Source organism: Macrosteles quadrilineatus, unplaced genomic scaffold (assembly GCF_028750875.1).
Source record: "Macrosteles quadrilineatus isolate MER2022 unplaced genomic scaffold, UCM_ALF_1.0 Scaffold_8__2_contigs__length_117827958, whole genome shotgun sequence".
Classification (NCBI taxonomy): Eukaryota; Metazoa; Arthropoda; class Insecta; order Hemiptera; family Cicadellidae; genus Macrosteles; species Macrosteles quadrilineatus.
The window spans coordinates 73,156,171-73,180,877 of NW_026542601.1; the positions used below are offsets into that span (position 1 = coordinate 73,156,171).

The window sequence follows — 24,707 nt, forward strand, 5'->3', positions numbered from 1 at the left end:
TGATCCAGTGAAAGATTTTTAGTGAATATTAACTTTACTTCCAAACTGCATCAACCTCCGTCCTCAATGAATGATTCTCAATAAAAAAAAGAGCGATTTGGAAAAAAGACAATGTTGTAAGGCGTTTTCTTTTATATTGTAACAACAAGATAACCAATAATTAAATTCAAGAGCATACAAAAATATTATAGTTGAGGCAATGTTAGTTTTTTTTATTTAGGCCTAACTTTTACATTATTTTTTAAATCACAAAGTGTTTTCAACATGTCCTATTTCCTGTGAGGATGATTTTTATTGAAGTCTCGGATAGGTGGATCATAGCTGGAAAAAAACACATAGGATTTAGGAACTCTAAAATAAAATAAAAATCCCCCCACCACAAAAAATGGTTGAGCTTGGTGGGTGTGGCTTTTATTGACCTTGGTCTCTAATCTGTATTGGACCTATGATTCCGAATGATAATCTATATTAAGTGACTCTAAAGTAAACAGAGTGTTTTAGTAATCTAAACTTGCCTGTCAGATGTGTTGACATAGTGAGATGTGGATAGGACAGTGTTGGAGCCCTTTAGCCGCAGTCTAGTCTCGTAGGCTAGTCTAGCCTCCAACTCTTGGATGTAAAGCTCTTGTTTCTTTCTAGAAAAAGGATAGAAACACTATAAATATCAGTATTTCATGACTGGGACCTCTTGTCAGTATGATTGGTTTTAGTGATACCTTACACTACTAACATGCAATTTGTTCTATAGCAGGTTGAAGTGTATAGCAGTAGAAACTATACCGATCTTAAAGTTCAAGCCATTTATCAATCAATGGCGCTATCATCTGTCAATAATGATATTAGGTAAGACTTGGAGTTGGGACACTCCCTTACAATTAACGTTAAATATGTTGTTGATGTTGTAAAATATTATTTATATATATAACAACAACAGTGTTTTCAGCAAAAAGCTAGTTAACTATAATAAGTAGTACCAGTTAGTAGCTCCTTTACTGATGGGGAAATTCACATGTATTATCAAGTAGGAACCGTCTTTATATTTAAAATGTTATACACACACCATATGGTACCTCAGGCAGTAAGAAATTATTGGTAATATGGTATTTAATATCTTAATAAATGTTTCATTTATCTATATCTCACTTCTCAGACTGGACGCTGAGCAGCTGCTGTGTGTGGTTATGTCTCTCAGTGACCAATGCACTTTTGGTCTCTCGTAATTGTACTGTCAGATTATCCAGTTGATCCTAAAACACCATTGTATCATTGTATCCATCACTTAAATAATCTAGGTTTGGTCTACATCCTACAGTGCTTGACTTCAAAATAACAAGTAGAACCTTTCTTGTTCGTACATAGCATAGCCATAAAACTTGTGACATTGTCAAAGAATTACTAAGTCTGAACTATTGAGGTTAGAGTAATTACAATATGATCTATAGGTACAATTTGTTTTTCAGGATTAATTTTGCCAACAGTGTCATTTACAAATGAAGGTTTACTATACTAATCAAAAAATTAGTTCTGTTCATTAAATAAAATTATAAATGCCTCAAATTCAATTTTATTATTTTTTTTATTCTGAAATTAAACCATAACCTAACCAAACTAACCAGACTGGCTGATAATTAAAAAGAAAAATCTAATGAAGGTTTAATTGAAAAAAAAAACAAACAGTTCTGTTCATAAAATAAAACTATAAATGGCTGAAATTCCATTTTATGTTTTAATTATACAATTAAAATGTCATAACCAAACAAAACCAACCAAACTTGCTGATAATAAAAAAATCCTAGACAAAAAGATAGTACTATCGGTAGGATTTGAACCCGGCCCTCCCGTTTATAAGACCAGCACTTTATCCACTATGCCACCGAGGCCGATGACGGCATTTTGTATTGTTCCGGTAATGGTGTTCCCTAAGCCAATCAGAAGCCTACAAATGACACTGTTGGCAAAATTAAACCTGAAATAAAAATTCAGCGATCTATAGAGAATTGATTACAGTTTCAACTTGTTATAAACATGTGATAACGTATTTATTTTGAATTTTTTACGGCTGCAGAAAAATTCCTACCACCCACTTCAGCAGTATAAGTTTTTGGTTTTTAGGCCTACTATTTTTTACTTAATCATTATGTATTTTTCACATTGCTAAGCACTAACACAATAATTATGACAAAAGGACAAGATAAAAAGTTGGGAGTGAGTTTTCTTTGAAATTTTTACTTTACAATTATAACCCAACAAAAATGACTGAGGAATTTCCCCCTATTGTGGATTTCAAATATTAACTCTCTACAGTGCCCAGTCAATTTTATGAGGAAATACTTGATACTATTTTGCTTTTTGGGGCCGGTGTGTCATCTGAAGCTTATTGTGCTTACTATTTTGCTTAATACTATTCATTACTTTGCATGTTGATTTTCCTGAGAAATACTAGTTGAAAATATTGATTGGATACCTGCAGAGAGCGAATGTGTTTGTGTTGATCTTTGATTATAGACTCATTGTCTTTAATACGATGAAGAAGCATTTCCCTCTCACGAGAATTCTGCTCTTCCGAAATAGCTTTGTCTCTTTGCAGGGACTTGAGCTAAACCAAGAAAAGTTGTTTTATTCCTTTATGAGCTAAGTAAAACCTTTAACTGAACTGATTTGTGTAATTGATCGCAGTATCCAAAAGTTAAAAGACATTTATTTTTGTCTCTGCTGTTTTACAGTTTAACTTATCTGGTATGAACATAGTTTTTTTTTACATTTTCTATAAACTATTTTTATAATATAATTATTTTGAAATTAACAGTTCAAAAAGATTGATTACGAAATATACATACGAGTTTATTAAACTTATTAAAACATTCTAGTAAGACATATTTTAAATAAATTAATCCTTTGAATTTATTTTGTTGAATAAATATGTTTATATCGCTGTGATAGGTTGTCTATTGAAATTTAAAGACATTTTAGTCAAATGAATCACTAACATTCTTTTTCTAAAAACTTCATCTTCATAAAGCCCTTGGCCAAGTTTGAACAAATAAAGCAACTGACATATGAATTTTTTATTTCCAAAACACTGTTGTACCAAAACCATCTAAGCAACATTTGATTGTGTCATTTGTAAGGGTGACATACTTCCTGGTGCACTGCTCGTTCTGCATGACAGTGCATGTGGTTGGACAGTTTATCCTCCAAATCCTCTCTGTCTCGATACAACAGTTCAATAGTTTTCTTCATTTCATGCAATATATCCTTCAGTTCCTCTAGTCTGTCTTCTGTTTCATCCTGAAAACAATTTTGAAATATGTAGGAATAAGATTTAGGAAAAATTCAAGGAAAACTACGACTCTGGCAATGGTTTACCCAAATTTAAATTTTGCCTGACCAACTGTCTCGTTTTATCCTTTCTTTAATGTCTTTTGTAAATTCGATATCAGTATGGACCATCATACGTCATGTATCCTAGTAATCCAAAGGTGGACACTTGATGGTTTGATCCTGAGAAAAGTGTATAGCTTTTTTATGGTTTAAAAATCTAAACTGGACCCAGTTGGCCTTGATCGTTGGGCTAATGGTCCTGGGTAATTAAACAGCAGATCTTAGTACCAAAGCTACACAAGGTATCACAATGCATTTAATGAGTATGATGAACCCTTTAAGAAGTGAAATGCTTTTGAAGAATAGTTAGACTGGAATTTTACCGCTGAAATGAGCTTTGCACAGCCGGCGCTAGGATCACTCGTGCGGCAGCCGCGCTACTCTCTCTCTCTCTCTCTCTCTCTCTCTCACTCAGCCAGCTGATTTGTCCGTGCTACTCGCAATAGTAGCACCTTCGCTACCTAGTAGCCGCCGTGGGAAACTATCCAAAATTCAAATATTCCCAGACTGAATTTTTAACAAAGGCATTGCGCTTCTTAAAGGGTGAATATTTGTGTTAAAATACGGTCCATCTCAATGATTGATAACTGATATTAAGGGAATATAGTCATAAACGTTCTTTTTAAAGAGGTTGGACTGCTTCTTTCAATCTAGCATTTGCCCGCTCCCATGGGCTTGGAACATATCCTGCAAAGCAAACACAATGGGTGAGCCATTCCAATACAAGAATTTACTGTGATGGCCGACTCCAAACCTTGCCGCCGCTGTGTTACAGTCTGCTGCGTTACCAACTGACACGCCAAGTGACCAAACTCACTATAGATAGAGTCTCAATCAGTTGGTTTTGAACCGGTGTTTTTTCAAAAAAGTGTTCATTGACATATTTTGTTTTTTTTTCTATTATATGTTTGTCTTTTTAGAAAGATCATCTAATAATTTGTTACTTCAGCTGTGTGTTTCCTGGCAATGCTTGGTTTTTTATGCTCTACATTCCTTTTAACTTGAAAATCCTGCTCATGAATCTTGTGTTTTACTAATATGTGATGGAAAATGTCTCCCATAATCCTTTAAACAACAAATCTATACTGCTATCAACTATAATGTTCATTAGTCATTCCTAATTCACTGTGAAAATGTGTAAACTTGTTGTTACTGAAATTCGTCTTAAAGCACAAAAGGGTATTCATTAATTAAAATTTCCCCGGCTACCTGGCTTCTCTGTAGCTTCTGAATGGTGTGTCCTCGTTGCTCTAGTCTTTGTTCCAGTTCTTCCTGATTCCTCTTGGACTCCACCATCACCCTAACAGCGTGTCTCATCTTGCTGTATAACTCCTCGTGGTCCTTCTGCAGCTGTTCCTTCGTCCTCTGACTCTCCACTAGAATCCTCTCCATATACTTCCTGTTCTCTAGCAGTTCTCGGACTTTCGACTGCAACTGTTCAATATCCCTAAAATGAAGCAATGTGAAAAAATGAGAGAAAAAGTGGTGATACTATTTTACACTCTACAATTAATTCTTCCTTAGAAAGATATGTGGATGACAATTTTTCAATAGTTGTATTTTTAGCCTTTAGGTTGATTTTGAAAGAAATTTAGGGCTCAATCATTTCTTAGCTTCACAAAGTTTCAACCATAATAAAGCCATTTATCATTACAGTAGTGAAATAAAAAATTTAAAAAAGGACTGTCCAATTTATTAATTCATGTATTGAAATATCAGGAAAATCCCACTATGTTATTCAATGTTATTATACGTATCGATCTTTTTGTGTGAACAACATTTATTTGTAAAACTTCAACAACTACAAACAAATGAAAACGAGGGAATTAAATTTTTTGTATTAATGCATACCTGGAACTTAGACTGCTTTTATCTGAATGAGGTGTTGATGCTTCGACTTTTCCCTGAAGTATATTTTTCAAGTCAACTAGTTCTTTGTCTAGCTTTTTTAATTTTCGTTCAGTATCCTTTCTTTTTCTAAAACAAGTCAAAATCCATGTTAATAGAAAGTAAAATATTGTATCTGTAGTTAAATATGTCTTTAGTTTAATGTTTTATAGCCTATTGTGAAAATACTTGTTAATTAAAGCTATTTTTGAGCCATTTCCACAATTTTGGTAAAATAGGTTGTTTTATACTGCTCAGCCCTGAGAACAATTTTTACTTTCGTTTACAAGATTATCTATGATCAAAGTATTTGAAAAATGTCTTGTATGTTATATACTATTCTAGCGTCTAAAATATGGTTTTACAATTCAAATATTCAAATGTTACAAATAATTGACTTTTACAAAATAAGACAATGTTTTTCTATCGCTTTGTTTAGTATGAACTTGGAAAAAGAAATCTTCTAAAGTACTGTACTACGGTACAAAAAACTAAAGTTATGGAGATTATAATGTAGTTTGTTCAAGCAAGACAAATTAAATAGCAATCTAACCATACTTCCTAGTTCAATTTAAAAATAAAACTAATAATAATTCTTTTGACTCGAAACTTACTGAGTTTCCTTAGCTAAATCCTCAGCTGCTTGAACATTGGTTCTATTTTTTTCCATGTCCTCTAAGTAGTTAAGCTTACTTCGAACTTCCTCGTTTTCCTTTTTGGAACTATCCAAAAGTATTTTATACGTATTCAAAGCTTCCTCGGCTGACGCTTTGTTTTTCTTTTCTTGTTCGAATACGTTTACTACCTCCTGAAGCTGCATGTCCTTTATCCGTATTTGATTTTCAAACTCGTATAACCTCTCTGCTGTAAATTGCATTTCAGTCTGCATTGCCTTCAACTGTGCCTCTGATATCTTCTTTGTTTCCTCAAGAGCTTGGTTAGTGTCTCTTAACATATCTTCTATCTCCCCAATCCTGTTGGTTTTCATCTGGCATTCTTCTATGAGATTTTTGAAAAATCTATCCCTAGGAATGGTTTTCCTACTGAGAAGCATCATTTTGTTGTAAAAATCTCTTTGTTCCCTGACCACACTGTCTCGTTTCTTCTCAAAATCCAAGAAAACATCTTTTAGCTCATTAAACTGTTGTCTCCTTTGTTGCAGTTCGTTTTGTACTTTCTCAAAGTCTCTCAGAGCACAGTCGCCTTGTGACCGTAAGGTTTCCAGATAATTCTCCTGTAAAAGTCTTCTATTTTAAGTACAGAAAACCCTTGTTAATCTGAACTAATTTGAGACTAGATTAGTTGGATGAAATAAAATAAAAAATAAAAAACAAGGAGTGAAGAATAGCAGTGCTATTCCAAGAATTAAGAAAAGTTGGTAGTAATAAGGATTTACTGTACATGCCAAAAATATCCCTAGTACCCAAGCACTTGTTCCCTACATAATTAGGAAATAAATACTAAAAAAAAAACATCATTCATGATTCATGATTATCATAAACTAGCTGGCCCGACAGACGTCGTCCTGTCCTATGCTTTTATGTCAAATGCTTGTTCATTTTCAAGATCCTGGTTGAAGTTCGTTCGCTACGCTCACTCACCTTTAGGTTGGAGCTCGTTCGCTGTGCTCACTTGCCTTCAGGTTGAAGTTCGTTCGCTACGCTCACTCACCTTTTGGTTGCAAATTAGCTGTTGTCATAAATTAAAAAAAATATAATTGTGCTGCACCCTGTTGGTAAACTTATTAACTTTTAATGCTATTGAACATCACAGAATCAAATTGCTTAGTTAAACCAGCTGTTAATTTTCTTTAATTCCATTTAAATATGAGTACTCATAAGGTTAACATGGGAAACTCCAGAGCCACTGGGGCGGAGCCCTTTTGACGGATCTGCACCAAACTTTACACAAACCATCATTGAATAATGCTTAATAATGCCTGAAAGTTTCATTACAATCTGTCGAGCGGTTTCGGAGTCCATAAAGGACAAACATACAAACATACATTGGATTTTATATAATACTAGCTGGCCCGACAGACGTCGTCCTGTCCTAGTGTGGATTTATGTAAAATGCTCGTTCATTTTCAAGATGAGTTCGTTCGCATGGCTCAATCATGTCCTGGTTAAAGTTCGTTCGCTACGCTCACTCACCTTTAGGTTGGAGCTCGTTCGCTGCGCTCACTTGCCTTCAGGTTAGCTCGTTCGCTACGCTAACTCGCCTCCAGGTTGAAGTTCGTTCGCTACGCTCACTCACCTTTTGGTTGCAAGTTAGCTGTTATCATAAATTAAAAAAATATAGTGCTGCACCCTGTTGGTAAACCTATTAACTTTTTAATGCTATTGAACATCACAGAATCAGATAGTTTAGTTGAACCAGCTGTTAAGATTCTTTAATTCCATTTAAATATGAGTACTCATAAGGTTAACATGGGAAACTCCAGAGCCACTGGGGCGGAGCCCTTTTGACGGATCTGCACCAAACTTCACACAAACCATCCTTGAATAATGCTTAATAATGCCTGAAGGTTTCATTACAATCTGTCGAGCGGTTTCGGAGTCCATAAAGGACAAACATACAAATATACAAACATACAAATATACAAACATACAAACATACATTGGATTTTATATATATAGATAGATTACATCTGAAATAAATTTCAAAATATAGCAATAGTTATATCCTATTACATGACATTGCTAGGCCGTAAGTGATTTGTATCTTTCAAACCCACACTACATCTTACAATCAACACTAATGTGGGAAAAGTAACAATGATTTACAATTATCTCAATATGACTCATAATCACCTTGTCTTGCAAGCTGGCTCTCAGATCCTCTATTATCCACTGATCATGTTGGTACATGATTTGACACCAGATGTCTCCGTCTATGCTCAACAACTCTTCCTCCTTCATCGCCTCTAGTTTGGCCACCTTAAAACATGGCAGTATCATACAAATTATTAGTTTTTTTTTCCAAAGCTACTGCAACAGGGACACAGTGTTCTGCGTAATTGCATTGATTTTAATATAATACACTATTCTATGTGTTAATCAATTTAAAAGACAGAAGGCAAATAATTACTAGCCAGTATCGCCCCTTGCATTCATAGTAGAAAAACTACTTTTGTTAACACCTTTTCATGAGTATTGAACCAATTTAAAACTTTAAGGTGCCAAAAATATTGCACTAACATTTAATTGTACCTACATAAAATAATATTTCCATCGTGATGAGTAAGAATCACTTTAAAAGTTTACTAATGCTGAAGTCGAGTCAATTGAGACGGTAATTACAATATAAATAGGTTACATACCTTACGTCGTCAATCCTAAAATAAGTCTATGGCGACTAGTTTCGAAACATCAAGGTTTCATTGTCGAGCCTCATGCCTCTTAAAAACATTGTGACATCTTGTCGTCGTCATTATACACAGTACATTTAACATAAACACACGAACACGGACACATACTATTTACAAAAATGAATGCGCGGCCGGTCATTTTTGTAATTCATTTTTGTAAATAGTATGTGTCCGTGTTCGTGTGTTTATGTTAAATGTACTGTGTATAATGACGACGACAAGATGTCACAATGTTTTTAAGAGGCATGAGGCTCGACAATGAAACCTTGATGTTTCGAAACTAGTCGCCATAGACTTATTTTAGGATTGACGACGTAAGGTATGTAACCTATTTATATTGTCAATAATCAATCCTGGAGGCAATGATGAATAAGGTAATTACAAGTCTTCCTTGCTACACTATACATTGTTTTCAGTCTTATTATGTAGCTGGCTATCTTATTAAGTATAAAGTCATGTCCTTTTGTTTATTTTAAGAACTCTAAGGTATTTTTTAGCTTCTTTAATTTCTAATCCAACCAATAGTGACCTGACTCTTCAGTGCCATGACTTCCTGGGTTTCTCGCGCCAGTCGTCGCTCAGCCACAATACTCTGTTCGCGAGCCTTGGTCACGTCTCTCTCTAGGGCTACCAACCTCTCTTGCAGGCTCTTGTTAGCATCTGATAGGACTGAGCTCTCTTTTTTACACTCCTTAAATCAAAAACACCATTCCGGTTAAAACTGCCTTATCTGCCATGGGACCAAAAACCCTTGAAAATAACCATTTTCGATTTACATAAGATCTTCCTCTTATCCATTATTCCGTGCATTCAACAAAAATGTTTTTACATTTTTGTATCTATTGCCGAGGAAATATATTATGTGTGTGTGAATCAGTGTTTGCAAAACTTTATGACTTTGGAATGAAGAATAAAACGACGTTCACCTGAAAAAGATTTCAAAAGTGGTTGCCTTTTCAAGGATTTGGATCACCAAAGTTTAGTCAAACAAAATTATACTTACAGGATCCTCAGATGAAATGCTACACTAGAATTTGAATCATTGGTTTTATCAGTGTCATTATAGTGATTTGTAACACCGCAAAACAGAAGTGATTACCATTCTGGATATATTTGTATAACATGTTAAGGCGGCTCCAGACATGCGCCATTCGCCAAGCATGAACACCGACTCGCCGAATCGCGAGTAGTGTGGATATGTGTTTGTCTATTTGGCAAGCAGCAAACATTCGTGCTTGTGTTTTCCCGTTCATTGTCGGTATTTTTGCACACATCAAAGTGAACGAATATTTTTGCTATTCCCAAAATGAACAGTTGCTTGGAAAACAACACATATGTGTAGACGTCTACTCGTTAATTGGCGAATAGCACGAAGCACGACATCTAGTAAAATATTTTGTGCTTTGCGGATGGCGTATGTCTGAAGCGGGCTTTACATCATAATATTCCAATCATCTATCAGTAAATTATAGTCCTGCATTCTTTTGTAGATTTTCTCGTATGTATTTTTTGCCTCATTTGATTCAACATTTGACAATGGTTTAATGTATCCAAAGTCTTACTGTGACTAAATAGCATGTCTTCTGTCAGCTTCCTACTGACTTTCACACAGTTAAAATAATTATTGATAACTTACTCACCCAGTGCATTATGATACCGTGCCCAACAAAACACTTGCTAGTTTTGTTGGTAAATAGTTATAAACCGTGAGTTATTTACTTGGTTATTTATTACCAAATACCACAAATCCTTTTAATCTTACCTCCAACTGGGCAACAAAGTTTGAAGACCTTTCCAGAGCTTTGCTCAGCTGTTCGTTAGTTAAAGTTTGATTTTCACACAAAACAGCCATTTTATTTGCATGGTCCTGTTCTAGTTTTGTTATTTTTGATTTGTACGAGGCTTGAATATCTTTCACGTGTTGTTTGCTGCTTTCCAAACTGTTTTGGAACTCTTTCATATCATCCTAACACAAAGACAAAAATATTTGTGTAGTTAATACTATGAGCTTTGATCCAGTGATGCTTTGGTGAATAGTTGTAATTTATTTATTGTTAACTTTCATAGTTTATATTGATTTGTTGCTAATTGTTAATTGTGATGTTTTATCTTTTAGCCTTACAAGTACATTGTACTCTTACCTTTTATACTGCACTTTAATGTATTTCTTTTGTTCTTTGGCGTTGTCTATAGCAATGTAAATTGACAAATAAATGGATTCTTATTCTAATTCTTACTACTAATATTAACAGTGTTAGTGTTGTATATTTACAACTAGGTCTCAACTACAGAGAATATAATTAAAATGGTTCCACCTCTTTGGTGCAACAAATTTTTAAAACGTGATCCATAGGTTAAAATGACTTTAGCCAGTCAGACAAGTTTAATAAATCATCCCAGTTCAAATTGATTTATTACACTTCATTTCTGTATTCCATAACTCATAATTAGGCTAATTGTAGAATGGACTCGAATACATTGTTTAACTTTGTCACTAGGACTGAAAATGTCTTTATCCAGACCATTTATTAAAAACCTAATGATAAAGGACCCCAATCTAAAGCAGTTAAATCATACTCATCAAGAGTAACATGGTGTAACACATACTTTTCTAAGCCATTTTAATATCCCATGTTAAAATCCTGTATGTGTGAAATCAATATTAAGCTTACTAATCTGTGGCTTAGCCAGTGGGAGGGCCCACAGATTGGGTGGAAGTTGACGGCATTATACTCCATTCACACAATTTAGACGGTTTGAGGGAAAGTTCCCCCACCACTTGTTTTTGCTCAATGTATATATTTCAGCTGATTGACGTTCTGGCAAACCTCAGCTGTTCTATAAATATTTAAAAATATAGAAGGTTTGTGTAAAATAAAAATTTTAAAAATACTTACTTCTAATTTTTTAATGAGGTAAGTCTTTTCTTCCAAACTTTTACTTAGCTTATGATTAGCTTCCTTTTCAATGGATAGTTCAAGTCCCAGTTTATCTATTTTACTTTTGAAAAATGCCTCCGTATCTTTTAACGTTTTCTTTCCTGCTTCTAAAGCCTCCTGGAGTTTTCTAACTTTTGACTGGAAAAAATATTTGAAGACAATTACAAATTAAAAAGTAAGATAGATTAAACAAATTGCTAAATAAATCTTTTAAGTGTACAAAAGTCTATTTTCTTAATTGTGTTGCAATCATAAAAGTTGCTGTGGAAAAACTATTAAAGAGTTTCAATTTCTTTCTGGTAGACTATTGATTTACCTGCTACAAAAGGTTGATTTTCCTGAATTTATAACACAATCCAATTCAACGCTTGCAAGAAGAAATAAGAACACACATGATAAGTCTTTGTACTTACACCTCTTAATCTCGCAAGCGACAAATTTATAGTCAAAATTATAAGTGGTCTGTAAATCAAGGGAAATATGTTTACTCCTAATGTGACAGTCCCCACGGTTGTCAAAGTAAAGTTAAAGACGATTTATTGTTTTATTCAAAAATACTTTCCATTAAATATTATTAATATACTATAGTTCCTTCATAATATTTAGGCGGTTTTAGCTTTAGGGGAAGAAATCTATCCCCTCCTCTTGACCCTTCCCTTTAAAATATTGCTCAACCGCTGAATAAGCATTAAGTGTAATATCCTCCTACTGTAAAGTAGATTTCTTATTTCTATGTGAAAGCCGGGCAGCCTAAAGATTGTGTTGATGTAAAATAACTTGATCTTTCTTAAAAAAAACCACAACGGTGCCAAAATGGACAACATTTTTTAAACAGCATATTTTAAGTCTAGAATATCTATATCAGAATAAAAAAAGCAAAATTAAAACTCAACGTCTCATTCAACTACACTGTATTCCAGTAAAAAATCTAGCTGCAGTCGGCCCATACAGATGGGATATCTGCTTCAGTATCCAACGGTTATGTAATAGATTAATTTTCTGAGCTAATAGAGGGGGTAGGGTAGGAGACTATTTATTTATAACTAAAGTACCTGTAACTGTGCACTATCTTCCTCTTCATGATTTACTTTATTAGTTTGCACGTCAAGTTTCCGTTTCAGACTCAAAATCTTTTCTTCTTTATCTAGTTTTTCTTTTTTCACAGTGATCAGTTCACTTTTCAATGTTTGCCTACAAGAAAACCATTATTGACAACATAGTTTGCTAGCTTAACGTAAATGTGTGAAAAGTTGTGCAAGTTTTTAAAACTCACATGTCAGCTTCAGTCTGTTTCTGAGTCGCCAGCAAATGTTTTCCGAGCTCTATTAGACATTTACGACTGAGGTGTAGAAAGTCAGCTGGGTCCTCTTTTTTAACCTGAAACAATGAAAATTGAAAACAGAGAATACTCAAAACATGAACATATAGAAATATTTTATATTATATTGACTACGTTTTATGATTTGCTTTGTTATAAAACATGAAATAGTGCTAAGTGCGCACTACATATTTCTGATTGGTTTGTAACTGTCTCTTGATGTTGTTCGTCATTGAAGTTTTATTTGAAACAGATTTTATGCTTCCCTTTTCTTATAGCCAATGTATATCATTTTAACAAGCCATTAGCTTAGCGTTAGCGTATTAGTGCAAGCTAATGAAACATTTGATCACTTTATGAAGCAGAACTTCCAGAGAACACATTTTAAAATTTCCCCTCTGTGTTAGGATACAGGAGGCTCATGTTAATATCCTAATCATAAATTTTAAATATTTTATTTATATTTTTTAGATACAGTAATTTATTCATTCTGGTATTTTCAGATAATTTTATCCAGTAGATAAATCCATCATCCAATTCAATTCATTTAGTTCATTGTACCATTGATTATTTGTACTTCCATCTAAATAATATTTAACTTGATACATGTTATTTTGAGATGCTTACGCTTACACTTAAACATGAACTGATGATCTCAGGAATCTTTGAACTTCCACTCAAATGTCTCTTTATTTTCTCCAAATCATCCAACAGCAGATTTCCTTCCTCTAAACAACTCTTTACTAATTTTTCTTTTCTTTCAAGTTCTTCATTTAGATGTGACTTTTGATTCTCTATAAAAAAAACCTTTAAAATAATTATTATTTAATTTCTTGAAGTTCCAATAAAATAACTTTAAATGAAATGTTTTTTTTTTTCACTTGGAATAAACTTGAATGAGTTTGCGAACCAGCATGATCGGACTACGGGAACAGGGTTTTATAGGGAAGATTTATGGGATAAAAATAATTGGGTTTTCCCATTTTTGGCCCTCACAACATAAACTTTCCCAACCTCTTTCTAAACCATTTTGAAAAGCTTAAAAAAGAATAATTTACTATATTAAAGTATTATTTTACTATTAACTACGGAGAAAATTCAAAAATATTGTAAATTTAAAATTCCCATGTTACTTTTATGGAAATTAAACCGCATAAAATAAACGTATACGAGTGGAAATTTACAGGATCTGTGGATCTTTGTGAATTGCACCACAACCCACGCATTACACTGCTTTTTTTACTCATCCTAACTGTATGTGAGTTTACAAAAGATGTCTTAAGATGAGAAGTTAACTAGATAAAAATAGGTAGGACCTATAATCAAATTAAAGGAAAAACTAATCACAAGGGCTCAAAGAGTTACGATTAACTCACCACAAGAGGGTAGAGCACATTCCCTGTGTTCTGGTGGGTCAGTTCCCATGTCTAACATGAGAGGTCTCTCTGGCAGTAAGTCACACAGGTCAGTGCCTCTGTCAGTGACACTGACCACTTCCAGGAAGGATTTGTGTGGACCAATCCTCCTCTGCTCTGTGTTCTGTCCGTTACTATACTCTGCATAAGGTTCGCCCTGTTGATGAAATTAAGTTCTCATATAAAGCAATGCATGTTATCGTACACAAACTACCACATAATGTATGAACTTTGTAGTATTATTGACTTCTGGATACTAAAATAGACATCCCATATATATGAACTAGTAGGTTTAGTGAGCCAATCACAGAGTGTTCTATAGTCTGAGATTTCGTTTTCTCCCTTAGGCCTATTATTTGTTACGCTGGTAGTGGTAGTCGTGACAACAGATCCTAGAGTTGATGCAACTATATAGTTCTTTCAGTTTGGCTGGATTAAAAAGCAACAGGAATTAACACTCTTTGTTGCTGGCTTAATTAATCTAATTTAATATGCAAATTCTAAAACTAGCGACAAATAAAATAGTTTGAATGTTATGTGTAGTTCTATGTTATGGTCTAGATAGCTTACTATACTATCAAATTAACGCCAGCGGTGGTTCCAAGAGGGGGGGGGGTCTAAAGAGGCCAAAGTCCTTGGACCTTGGAAATATAAATGTAATCATGCATTTTGTCATACACCTGCACTAGGGGATTTAGACACAGTCCTAGATATTTAAAATGGCTTTAAAAGTCACCAATCTACTTTAAAAATAAAAATAAAACTTTGGGAGAGAGCCCCCAAAGCTCTTTCCTGGTATCAGACCAGTGGGGTTTTGTTTGGTCGGACACCCCCGTTAGCCAGGTTAGCCCCCCCTTGACAAGATCCTAAAACCGCCACTGTTGAACACCATGTCAAATACAAAAAGATGATCTGTATCTTCATTATTATTCATTATTCATTATTATTCATTATTCATTATCAGTAATTTGTTTTCAACTCAGTAGTGAAATCATACAGCAGAACAAAGATAACATATGTGTATAAGGTTTCCTCTACGGCTCTGTCTCATGAACTGATACTACAATACTCATAGAATTGAGAGTAATTATTTTCAAACTTAACTTAATGTAGACTTAAACTTGACTCAATCATGGTGTGCTATGATAAATTGTTTATTTCTTACTGTCTATGATGAGAGTCATTGGTCTGGATTGACTGAACCAATAACCTTTTTCTGAGAGTGTTTGTTGGATTCTGATTGCTATTGTTAACAGATTTACTGACATAGACATTAAGTGTGCACTTAAATTTGGTCTACTGAGAATTCATTTGTAGTAGGATCTTTTAGGTATTACCTGCATAAATTGACGGCTAAGTGTGTTTGCAGGACCTTCGATGAACATGAGGTTGTATCGGGAGTCCGATTTTGAACAAACCTCTTGGTCTTCAAAATCAGCTACAAAGAGACAAACTACTGTACTCGTCAGATAGTTGTGTTTTAAAATAAATGTTGGGAAACCAGGTGTACAAGGAAGTGTAGCCTACTCTGCTTCCCTTGACTGTCAAAAGGTTTTGGCTGAAATTAGTCCTCGATTGTATGGCTTTTAATAAAGTGATCCTGGCCACAGAAACAGCCGATCCTTGCCAGTAATAAGCTATAGATAAACGCACTTCATTCATCACTCGTCTTTGATTTATATTCACTTTAAATACACTCCTATATTGTGTTGTTTGCTATCAGAAAAATCATGGCCAAGCTATTATTCAGAAGTAACTAACAGAATATTTCAATTTCCGAATTTATATGATGGCTTTGAAATGAACGAATGGGGTTGAAAAATTTGGTCATAGACATAGTAAAATATGTCAGGAATATTAAATATGTGACTTTATGTAGTTTAACTAATCCAAAAAACACCTATGTGTTTTAAAATATACAGGGTGTCCCGGAACTCTCTACCAATATTTTTGGGCATTGATCCTGGGTAAGAAACGTACCTAAATATCATATTTGAATTGTCCGGAAGTCCTTAGTTACTCACACAGCCGCCATTTTGTTTTTTTCAGTTATTATTTTTTTTCTAAAGAAAGGTTAAACATACGAAATGGAAACTTTGTACAAACATCTTTGACTACTAGACAAAGCTACAAAAAAATTATGACGATTTTTCAAATTCATAAAACAAAATGGCGGCCATTTAAAATTTTCTTTCTTAAATAACTCAAAAACCATTGATTTTACAAAAATTTTAAATTGCCGCCATTTTGTTTTATGAATTTGAATAATCGTGATAATTTTTTGGTACGGTAGCTTTGTTTAGTTGTCATAAATGTTTGTGCAAAGTTTCCATTTCGTATGTTTAACCATTCTTTAGAAAAAAATAATAACTGAAAAAAACAAAATGGTGGCTGTGTGAGTAACTAAGGACTTCCGGACAGTTTAAATATGATATTTAGTTATGTTTCTTACCCAGGAGCAATGCCCTAAAATATTGGTAGAGAGTTCCGGGACACCCTGTATATTGAAGGTACAAGATAATGTACGGTATTTCTATTTGTATAATAAATAATTCTATACTTCAATAAATTATATTTTACCATGGTACAAAGCTTCGTCCCTGTCATCCTCAACGAACACCGTCTCTCTTGGATCAGAGTGTGGTTGAGGCTCAAACCTGAAATCAAATATTTAACATTTTTTATTACAATAATATTTCAATAATGTATTTGACAAATATGTGTTGAAACTTAAGATAATCAATAGGTACCATAGAATTTAAAAAAATTCAATGATAGGTTAATTTTTATCAGAAAGAAACATACCTACTTAATTGATAAAATACTGCTTACCTTCGTAGAAATGGGTTTCTAGCTCCATTAATCAATTTTGGCTTTTTTGATGAAAATATTTTTGATAAAAAGTTGAAAGAAGGTTTATCTTCATGTGTTTTGTACTGGTCTGATCTGAAACATGATTACAGATTAATGCACGTAATAAAACATAATTATAAGAGAAAAAATCTGTCCTATATGATTTTTTCTTCCAATCACTATTGAGTTTTATTAATGTAATATTAAGCCTCGTCTATTCAGGTTCATAAACACCCACTGAATTTTGTAAATACCTTAATTAAAATCTGAATGCATGAATAGTACTTGTTTTGATTACCAAGGTCATAAAACAATTAAATATGTTCAAAATAAAACTAGTTTGATTACTAAACGAAAACTTCAGCCAAGTATTTATTTGCAATTTTAAATGTGACAGAAATAAACACAAGAGAAAATTTGTCAAGGACGCAATAAATTTTAGTTTGTTGGTCACATACCGATAACTAAAGTAAATTTAAGTAGATACATATTTTTTATTGATTAATTCATATCAATATATTAACTAGGCCTACTTACTCAGTGTATTCATAAGCATTCCCATCTCCTATTTCATTTTGCTTAAACTTTGTAAACATCGCTGATGTGGTCAATCCTGGCAAAACATGTAAAACAACTGAGTTCTAAGTTTAAAATCTAAAATCAGAGATTGAAATATTATAAAACTGACTAACTAATCTCCACATAATTTACTGATAAATCAAATAAGTGGTACAACTATATTGTTTTAAAATGTCATATTTCTTACACTTACAAAGTATTAAGTATACAAAAAAATATTACAAAAAAGTATTATTTACTCTTCTAAATAAAAAAATAATAAACTGACTAAAAGTCTCAATAGATTGGAAACCTACCTGAGGAAATGCAGATTAAGGTTAATGCAGGTTAATCCTACCTCTTTTTCACACAAAAAAATACCGAAATATTAACAATTAAATATAGGAGAGAATAAATAAATAGTTTGGGTAGTACTTAATTTAATATTAAAGTGCAAAAATAAGAAAGCAAAGATTAATTTTGTTAGAAATAGGTAAACACAATTTTCATAGTTTATTCATAATTGTTTACTAACACTGATTTAAATAAACAAAATTTGTTTGTTTATGTACAAACAGTTGATATTTCAAATTTAATCTTCTTAGTACATGCTCAGGCTAAGATGCAGACCTGAAAGAGTAAAAATGTACTCAAGAGAAAAAATACTTAAGACTTTGTTTGATCATTGGTTGTTTTATAATCATTCACTGCCTTAACAGTTTTATCTTCCACCCAAACAAACCGAATAAGCTCAATCCACACCCAAAAGAAGATCAAACAACTGGTCTCTTAAACTAGTTCTATCAACCAACCTGTTACAAATTACCATCACTGACTTGAACATTTTACAAGTGGATTTCTCATCCCATTGGAAAATCTAAAGCTTGATTTCAGTAAGTTTGCTTCATGCCACTTACAATAAAGGTTCCAATGTCATTTAATTTATTCATTTCCATTTAGTTATTTTTCACTACACCATACAACAAATTAAATCCGATGAAACAACACTCAAATACTCTGTGTAATTTATTTGATCTATATTACAGATACAAAAGGGTTAGCTGAATTTATTTCTCTCTCTTTATTCTGAATCGAACATTCCATTCAAGGAATATCTAATTGAGAATTCATTCTTAGAAAAGTTTTAATAATGCATTTTAAAGACAAAAGTTTGGTATTGAAGATTTTTCATTGCATTCAGGCACAAATTGTATATTGTTGTCACGTCACCTGCGGAAAAAGTACTCAAATGGAGTTGCAGTGTATACTCGCTCCTGAGCTTCGTGTGTGATAAATTGCCTGCTCGTATTATCTCCAACCAGCCACAAGTTTGTCATATATTGAGTCTAACCTTCTGTAAGAAATGTAATAAATATTGGTGAACAATTTCTTATATGAAAATACTGACCTTTACTTTATGGATCAGACATCTCATCTATAAGGAAAAGCTGTGGCCAACTTTTTATTAAATAACCGGTATCAGCAATCTGACACACATTTTCTCTCATTAGTTGAATAAACCATGCAGAGAGTTCTCTGTGTAAAATTTTGTATATTCTCCTTATTTTTATTACCACGATAGTTTATGTGACACGAGATGCTATTGTTTAAAATAAGCTGTCCTTTCTGTTTGGTTTGGTCAAAACGTTGACACAGTCAGTCAACTGAAATCAGTAACTTATATTAAGCACAATCTGTCAGTTAAATTCAACTACGTTCATTTTCATTCTATACAATAAATTGGTTACAACTTTAATATGGAAATGGAATGGAAGGTCTAGTTATGTTTATTGACAAACATAAAAATTAGTGGCACAGTAGAATTTTTTTCTACCCTTTTTGATCTGTCCATTTTTTTAGCCCTCCCTTTTACTTGCTGGTAATAATTGTAAAATAAATCAGTCTAAGACTTAATTTTAAATTCTATTCAAGTGCTAGACAACAATGGTATTCCAACACCATGTGTGTTAAAAGCCCTACAGCTATAAAACACAACTGTGACAGCTTTATAATAAATACCCCCTGTAGTACTGTGAGTTAATTATGTAAAGTAACAAGACATTTTCGTAAGAAAAGTTATATTAGAAAAACCAAGTAACTCTGTTGTTATGTCAAACGTAAACAAACAACAATGTAAACAAAGTATTGAAAACACATTTAAATTGTATCAGCTGATTCAGTACACTACATCGTCCCACCTTCTTCTAAGAGTTAAGCCAGACGAAGTTGATCTGCGTGGCATCGTCTATTTAGTCCATTTGTATTTACTACATATGAGTAAGGACCATTCACTTTCACAATCGTTCCTTTCTTGAACCCAGCTCCAGATTTGTCTAGTACCCATACATTGTCGTCCTCTTTAAAAACTTTTTCTTTTGATCCAGGTTTTTGTAGCCGCTGTTGAACCAACTCTTCGTCGTTTTTCTGCTCAACGTCAGGAAACAACATGTCTAATTTGGAGCGTAATTCGCGACCAAACATCATAAATGCTGGAGTTTTTCCAGTAGATCTTCTCAGTGACGTTCTGTAAGCAAATAAAAAGCTGTTGAGTTTTTCTTGGAAAGTCCCAGCATTTCCTTTTGAAGCATTCATGCGTTCTTTGAATGTACGAACACATCGTTCCGCTAACCCATTGCTTTTTGGGTGATAGGGGGTGATTCGAGCATGTTTAATGTTTAGGCTCTTACAAAAGGTTTGAAACTCGTAGGATGTTAGCTGTGGTCCATTATCGCTTACAATTACCCTTGGATAGCCAAATCTTGAAAATAACTCTTCTAAAGCTTTGATCGTTGACTTTGTTGAAGTTGACGACATCGGGAATACTTCAAGCCATTTTGACCGAGCATCTACTACAATCAACCACATTTTCCCCATGAAGGGTCCGGCAAAATCGATGTGGATCCGTGACCAAACTTCTCCAGGAACAGGCCATGAGAATAACGGCATTTCAGGATCTTTGCTTCTGTTTTCTTGACATCCATTGCAATGTCTAGTGTGTTCTTCCAAGTCCTTGTCCAGTTTAGGCCACCAGACTTGAAAACGTGCCTTCCCTTTCATAGCTACAATACCTGGATGTCCCTCATGTAGTATTTCCATCACTCTTGATCTAAGTTTCACAGGTATGACCAATCTCCCAAACCAAAGTAGAATTCCATTCTCAAAGGAAAGTTCTTCACGTTTGCTGTAGTACGGTTGTAGGTTAGTGTCTTCATTATTTTCCAAAGGCCAACAACCCCTTTTTAAATAGTTTACTACTTTTGAAAGTATTGGATCAGTTTTTGTCGCTTCTTGCAAACACTTTGTCGATATTGGTAGATCCTGTGAACGCAAATGGAAAAGGTGTGCTTTGTTACTGCCACCCTGGTCTTCCTCTGTAGATTTTATCGTATTTTGCAAGGGAAATCTTGATAATAGATCGGCTGTTTTGTTATCTTTGCCCTGTTGATAGTTGATCGAGTAGTCATAGGCACTCAGTGTTAATGCCCATCTAGCGATTCGATTTGAAACTACCTTCGGAATTGAATCATGTTCACCGAAGACTTTAACCAATGCTTTATGGTCCGTTCGAACTTCGAAATGTCTACCATAAAGGTACTGTTCAAAACGAGTTACTCCAAAAACCAAACCTAACGCCTCCTTTTCTATCACGCTGTATCGGCACTCAGCATGATCAAGGCGCCTTGACGCAAAAGCTAAAGGTTTTTCAGTCCCATCAGGATACTTTTGGAAAAGAGCAGCTCCAACAACAATATCACTCGCATCAGTTGCGAGGATGAGAGGTAGGGATTCGTCATAGTGAGCCAACGTGTCTGTTGTAGTAAGAAGATGCCTCAATTTTGCTGCTACCTGTTCATGGTTTTCGTTCCAATGCCATTTCACGCCTTTCTTTAGCAGTTTGTGTAATGGAACACACAAGGACTGTAAATGGGGAATAAATTTACTGTAGTAATTGATCGACCCAAGAAATGATCTTAACTCTTTCACATTTTTCGGTGATTGCATGTTTTTCACTGCTTCCAGATGTTCTGTCGTTGGATGTATACCAGCTCTATCAATTCTGTGACCCAAATAGTTAACGGAATCTTGAAACCATTTACATTTTGATGTCTGGACACGAATTCCAGATTCTTGAAAACGTCTTAACACTTCTTTGACACGTTCTATATGTTCCTCTCTCGTTGGGGCTGTGACTATGACGTCGTCAAGGAGACAAGCGACTCCATGTAAGCCTGCCAGTACTTGATCCATCTTGCATTGAAAAACCCCGGTGGCAATTTTGATTCCGAAGGGTAAGCGTTTGTACTTGAAAAATCCTTTGTGAGTAGAAATAATCAGGTACTGTTGTGCCGATGGTTCGACCTCCATCTGCAGATATGCATCTTTGAGATCTATGACGGAGAATTCCTGGCCACCTGTAAGTTTTGAGGTGATCTCTTCGAATGTAGGCATAGGATATTTATCGGGGAGCATATGTTTGTTTATAGTATTTTTGAAATCCGCGCATATGCGGATAGCTCCAGACGGTTTTACCACTATTACTATGGGCGAAGCCCAAATGATAGGTTCATTCCTGGCATCGACTGGTTCTAAAACTCCACTGTCTACTAATCGTTGAATTTCATTTTCCACAGGTTCCCGTAAAGCAAAAGGAACTGGCCGTGGTTTTGAAACTACAGGAGCTGCATTTGAAGCCATGTGAAAAGATACCTTGTGATTTTTAATCGTACCTAAAGAGGGACTGAAAACTTCTGGAAAACCGTTAACAATGTCATTAACAATCTGTTCACTTACTTGTTCTGTTTGCTGTTTGGACAATGTACATATTTGAGCCCCAGGTGGCAGTGGTAAGTTAAAATCAAGAACCCAGTCTAGGCCGAACAAAGGTATATCGTTTTTCTTAACAACAATTACCGGTAACTTACGTTTGGAACCAAAAGCTTCAACTGAAACATACGTTTTACCCATAGTTTCAATTAGAACTCCTGTATATGCATTAAGATTTTCTGTGGGAAATAGTTTAGGAGTTCCTAGATCTCGCCATATGTTTCTGCTAATGATACTGAACGCTGCACCTGGGTCATACAACATTGAAATTGTATGATTGTTTAACTTGACTGAAAGCATTACTTTTGACCCTTTATTAATCGCTTGGATTTGATCTGTATCAGGAAAAGATTTAACACTAGAGTTACAAGACGAGTTTTTTGCCTCTAACATGTTAAGTCGCTTACCTTTGATAATGACTGCATTACCCACTTTAAGACAAGTGCGTGCAAAATGATTCAGTCCTCCACAGGCGTTGCAAGTGGCATCGACAGCGGGACAGCTCGTTCCTTGTGTATGTTTCTTGTAACCACACCGAATGCAGTCAGTTCTCTTGTTAAGATGTAAGATGTTTTGTTTCGAAGTGTTTCCTTTTGTTTCTTGTTTCAACGGTATCGTTTCGAAAGCATTCTTCTTGTTCCTGTTGCTTATTCTGTTGACTGAACGTGTATTACGGAATTGTGACTGTTGATTGTCAACATTTTCCAATAAAGTAGCGGTGTTTGTGACTTGTTCAAATGTAGTATCTGTCGTAGCATGTAAGCGCAAAAGTTCAAGTTGCCAGCGATCATTGTTGATGCCCAGAACAAACTGATCTCTCAGCTGTTCGTCTAAGTTGTCACTAAAGTCACAGAGACCTGCAATTTCGCGCAAAGCAAATTCGAAATGACTAACAGATTCACCTTCTTGTCTGAAACGGCGACTAAAGATAACCCGCTGTGATAGTGGTGCGGATTTTTGTGTGTAGTATTTCTTAAGTATATCAATAACTCCTGTAAAGTGAAGATTACTGACGGGATCAGGTCGTGCGTGGTCAAATACTAGCTTGAAGGGTTGAGGTCCAAGGTTCCCTAGCAACAAGTCTCGTTTTGTATCCTCATTCTTGATTCCTCTGTTTCGTAATGCAATCTTGAAACGTTCGAGCCAGTAAGTCCATTCTTCAGAATGACCATCAAAAGCATCTATACGTAAATCGTCGGTCCGTTTAGTAGACTGCGCCATTTGTAGTACTGTGAGTTAATTATGTAAAGTAACAAGACATTTTCGTAAGAAAAGTTATATTAGAAAAACCAAGTAACTCTGTTGTTATGTCAAACGTAAACAAACAACAATGTAAACAAAGTATTGAAAACACATTTAAATTGTATCAGCTGATTCAGTACACTACACCCCCGCCGCAGCAAACCTGCAGACTAAGCGAATTTCCATTTGCCTGATTGGATTTACACTAAAATGTCTACTTAAAAATATAACATTTATTTCCTATTTAAAAAGAATTAGTTTAACAAGTACTTAGGTTTGCTGCATCAGGGAGGGTAAAACTGTTTTTTGTTTTTTTTTTGTAAAATGTTAATAGTTAGTAAGAAATAAAATCATTTTCCAAATTTGATCAAAATATGTTCATAAACAAGCAAACTACAGCAGTTTACTTATCCTACTAATATTATAAATGAGAAAGTTTGGATGTATGAATGTATGGATGTATGGATGTATGTTTGTGACAAGTGAACGCGAAAAATACTGGTCGGATTGGGCTGAAATTTGGCATGATGATAGCTCACATACCCGATTAAAATATAGGCATATTCTTATTTCAAAAATCCTTTCGGGCTCCGCCCCAGTGGCTCTGCAGTTTCTCATGTTAACCTTATGAGAAATGGAATTATCGAATATTAACAGCTGTTTCAATTAAACAAGTTGGTTCTGTTCTATGATGTTCAATAGCTTTAAAGTTACAAGGATTACCAACAGGGTGCAGCACTATTATTTCTTTTACATTTATGACAACAGCTAATTTGTAACCAAAAGGTGAGTGAGCGTAGCGAACGAACTCCAACCTGGAGGCAAGTTAGCGTAGCGAACGAGCTAACCTGAAGGCAAGTGAGCGCAGCGAACGAGCTCCAACCTAAAGGTGAGTGAGCGTAGCGAACGAGCTCCAACCT

At 34.5% G+C, this 24,707-nt stretch overlaps 2 protein-coding genes across 4 annotated transcripts; both read right to left on the reverse strand.

Annotated features, from left to right (window-relative positions):
- Positions 1–247: 247 nt before the first annotated feature.
- On the reverse strand, positions 248–18,188 carry LOC129001023 (uncharacterized). Of its 3 annotated transcripts, XM_054428156.1 has the most exons (21): positions 18,039–18,188; positions 17,701–17,776; positions 17,143–17,256; positions 16,891–16,967; positions 15,648–15,748; positions 14,272–14,467; positions 13,529–13,689; positions 12,851–12,954; positions 12,630–12,768; positions 11,536–11,715; positions 10,401–10,604; positions 9,168–9,329; positions 8,082–8,207; positions 5,883–6,502; positions 5,233–5,358; positions 4,591–4,828; positions 3,139–3,288; positions 2,465–2,596; positions 1,144–1,247; positions 516–635; positions 248–321 (listed from the first exon to the last, which is right to left on the reverse strand). In XM_054428156.1, the coding sequence occupies exons 2-21, from the start codon at positions 17,757–17,759 to the stop codon at positions 270–272; spliced, it is 3,165 nt and encodes a 1,054-aa protein (XP_054284131.1). In that variant the 5' UTR covers positions 17,760–17,776; positions 18,039–18,188; the 3' UTR covers positions 248–269. The 3 variants fall into 3 exon arrangements, 2 of the variants coding, with proteins under 2 accessions (XP_054284131.1, XP_054284132.1); XR_008491382.1 differs by lacking the exon at positions 1,144–1,247; XM_054428157.1 differs by lacking the exon at positions 2,465–2,596.
- A 1,744-nt stretch (positions 18,189–19,932) lies between these two features.
- LOC129000474 (uncharacterized protein K02A2.6-like) lies at positions 19,933–23,766 on the reverse strand. Its single transcript, XM_054427437.1, has 2 exons — positions 22,953–23,766; positions 19,933–22,469 (listed from the first exon to the last, which is right to left on the reverse strand). Exons 1-2 carry the CDS (start codon positions 23,764–23,766, stop codon positions 19,933–19,935), a joined length of 3,351 nt encoding a protein of 1,116 aa, XP_054283412.1.
- Positions 23,767–24,707: the final 941 nt, after the last annotated feature.

Excerpts from the sequence above, each read along its gene's own strand:
- LOC129001023 (XM_054428156.1), bottom strand. The coding sequence starts at position 17,759 with ATGTTTACAAAGTTTAAGCAAAATGAAATAGGAGATGGGAATGCTTAT. Across the intron at positions 16,968-17,142 it reads AGAAACCCATTTCTACGAAG|GTTTGAGCCTCAACCACACT; the intron begins GTAAGCAGTATT and ends ATTTGATTTCAG. Across the intron at positions 10,605-11,535 it reads ACCTCATTAAAAAATTAGAA|GATGATATGAAAGAGTTCCA; the intron begins GTAAGTATTTTT and ends TCTTTGTGTTAG.
- LOC129000474 (XM_054427437.1), bottom strand. The coding sequence starts at position 23,766 with ATGGCGCAGTCTACTAAACGGACCGACGATTTACGTATAGATGCTTTT. Across the intron at positions 22,470-22,952 it reads TAATGCAGTCATTATCAAAG|AAGTTTTCAGTCCCTCTTTA; the intron begins GTAAGCGACTTA and ends ACGGTTTTCCAG.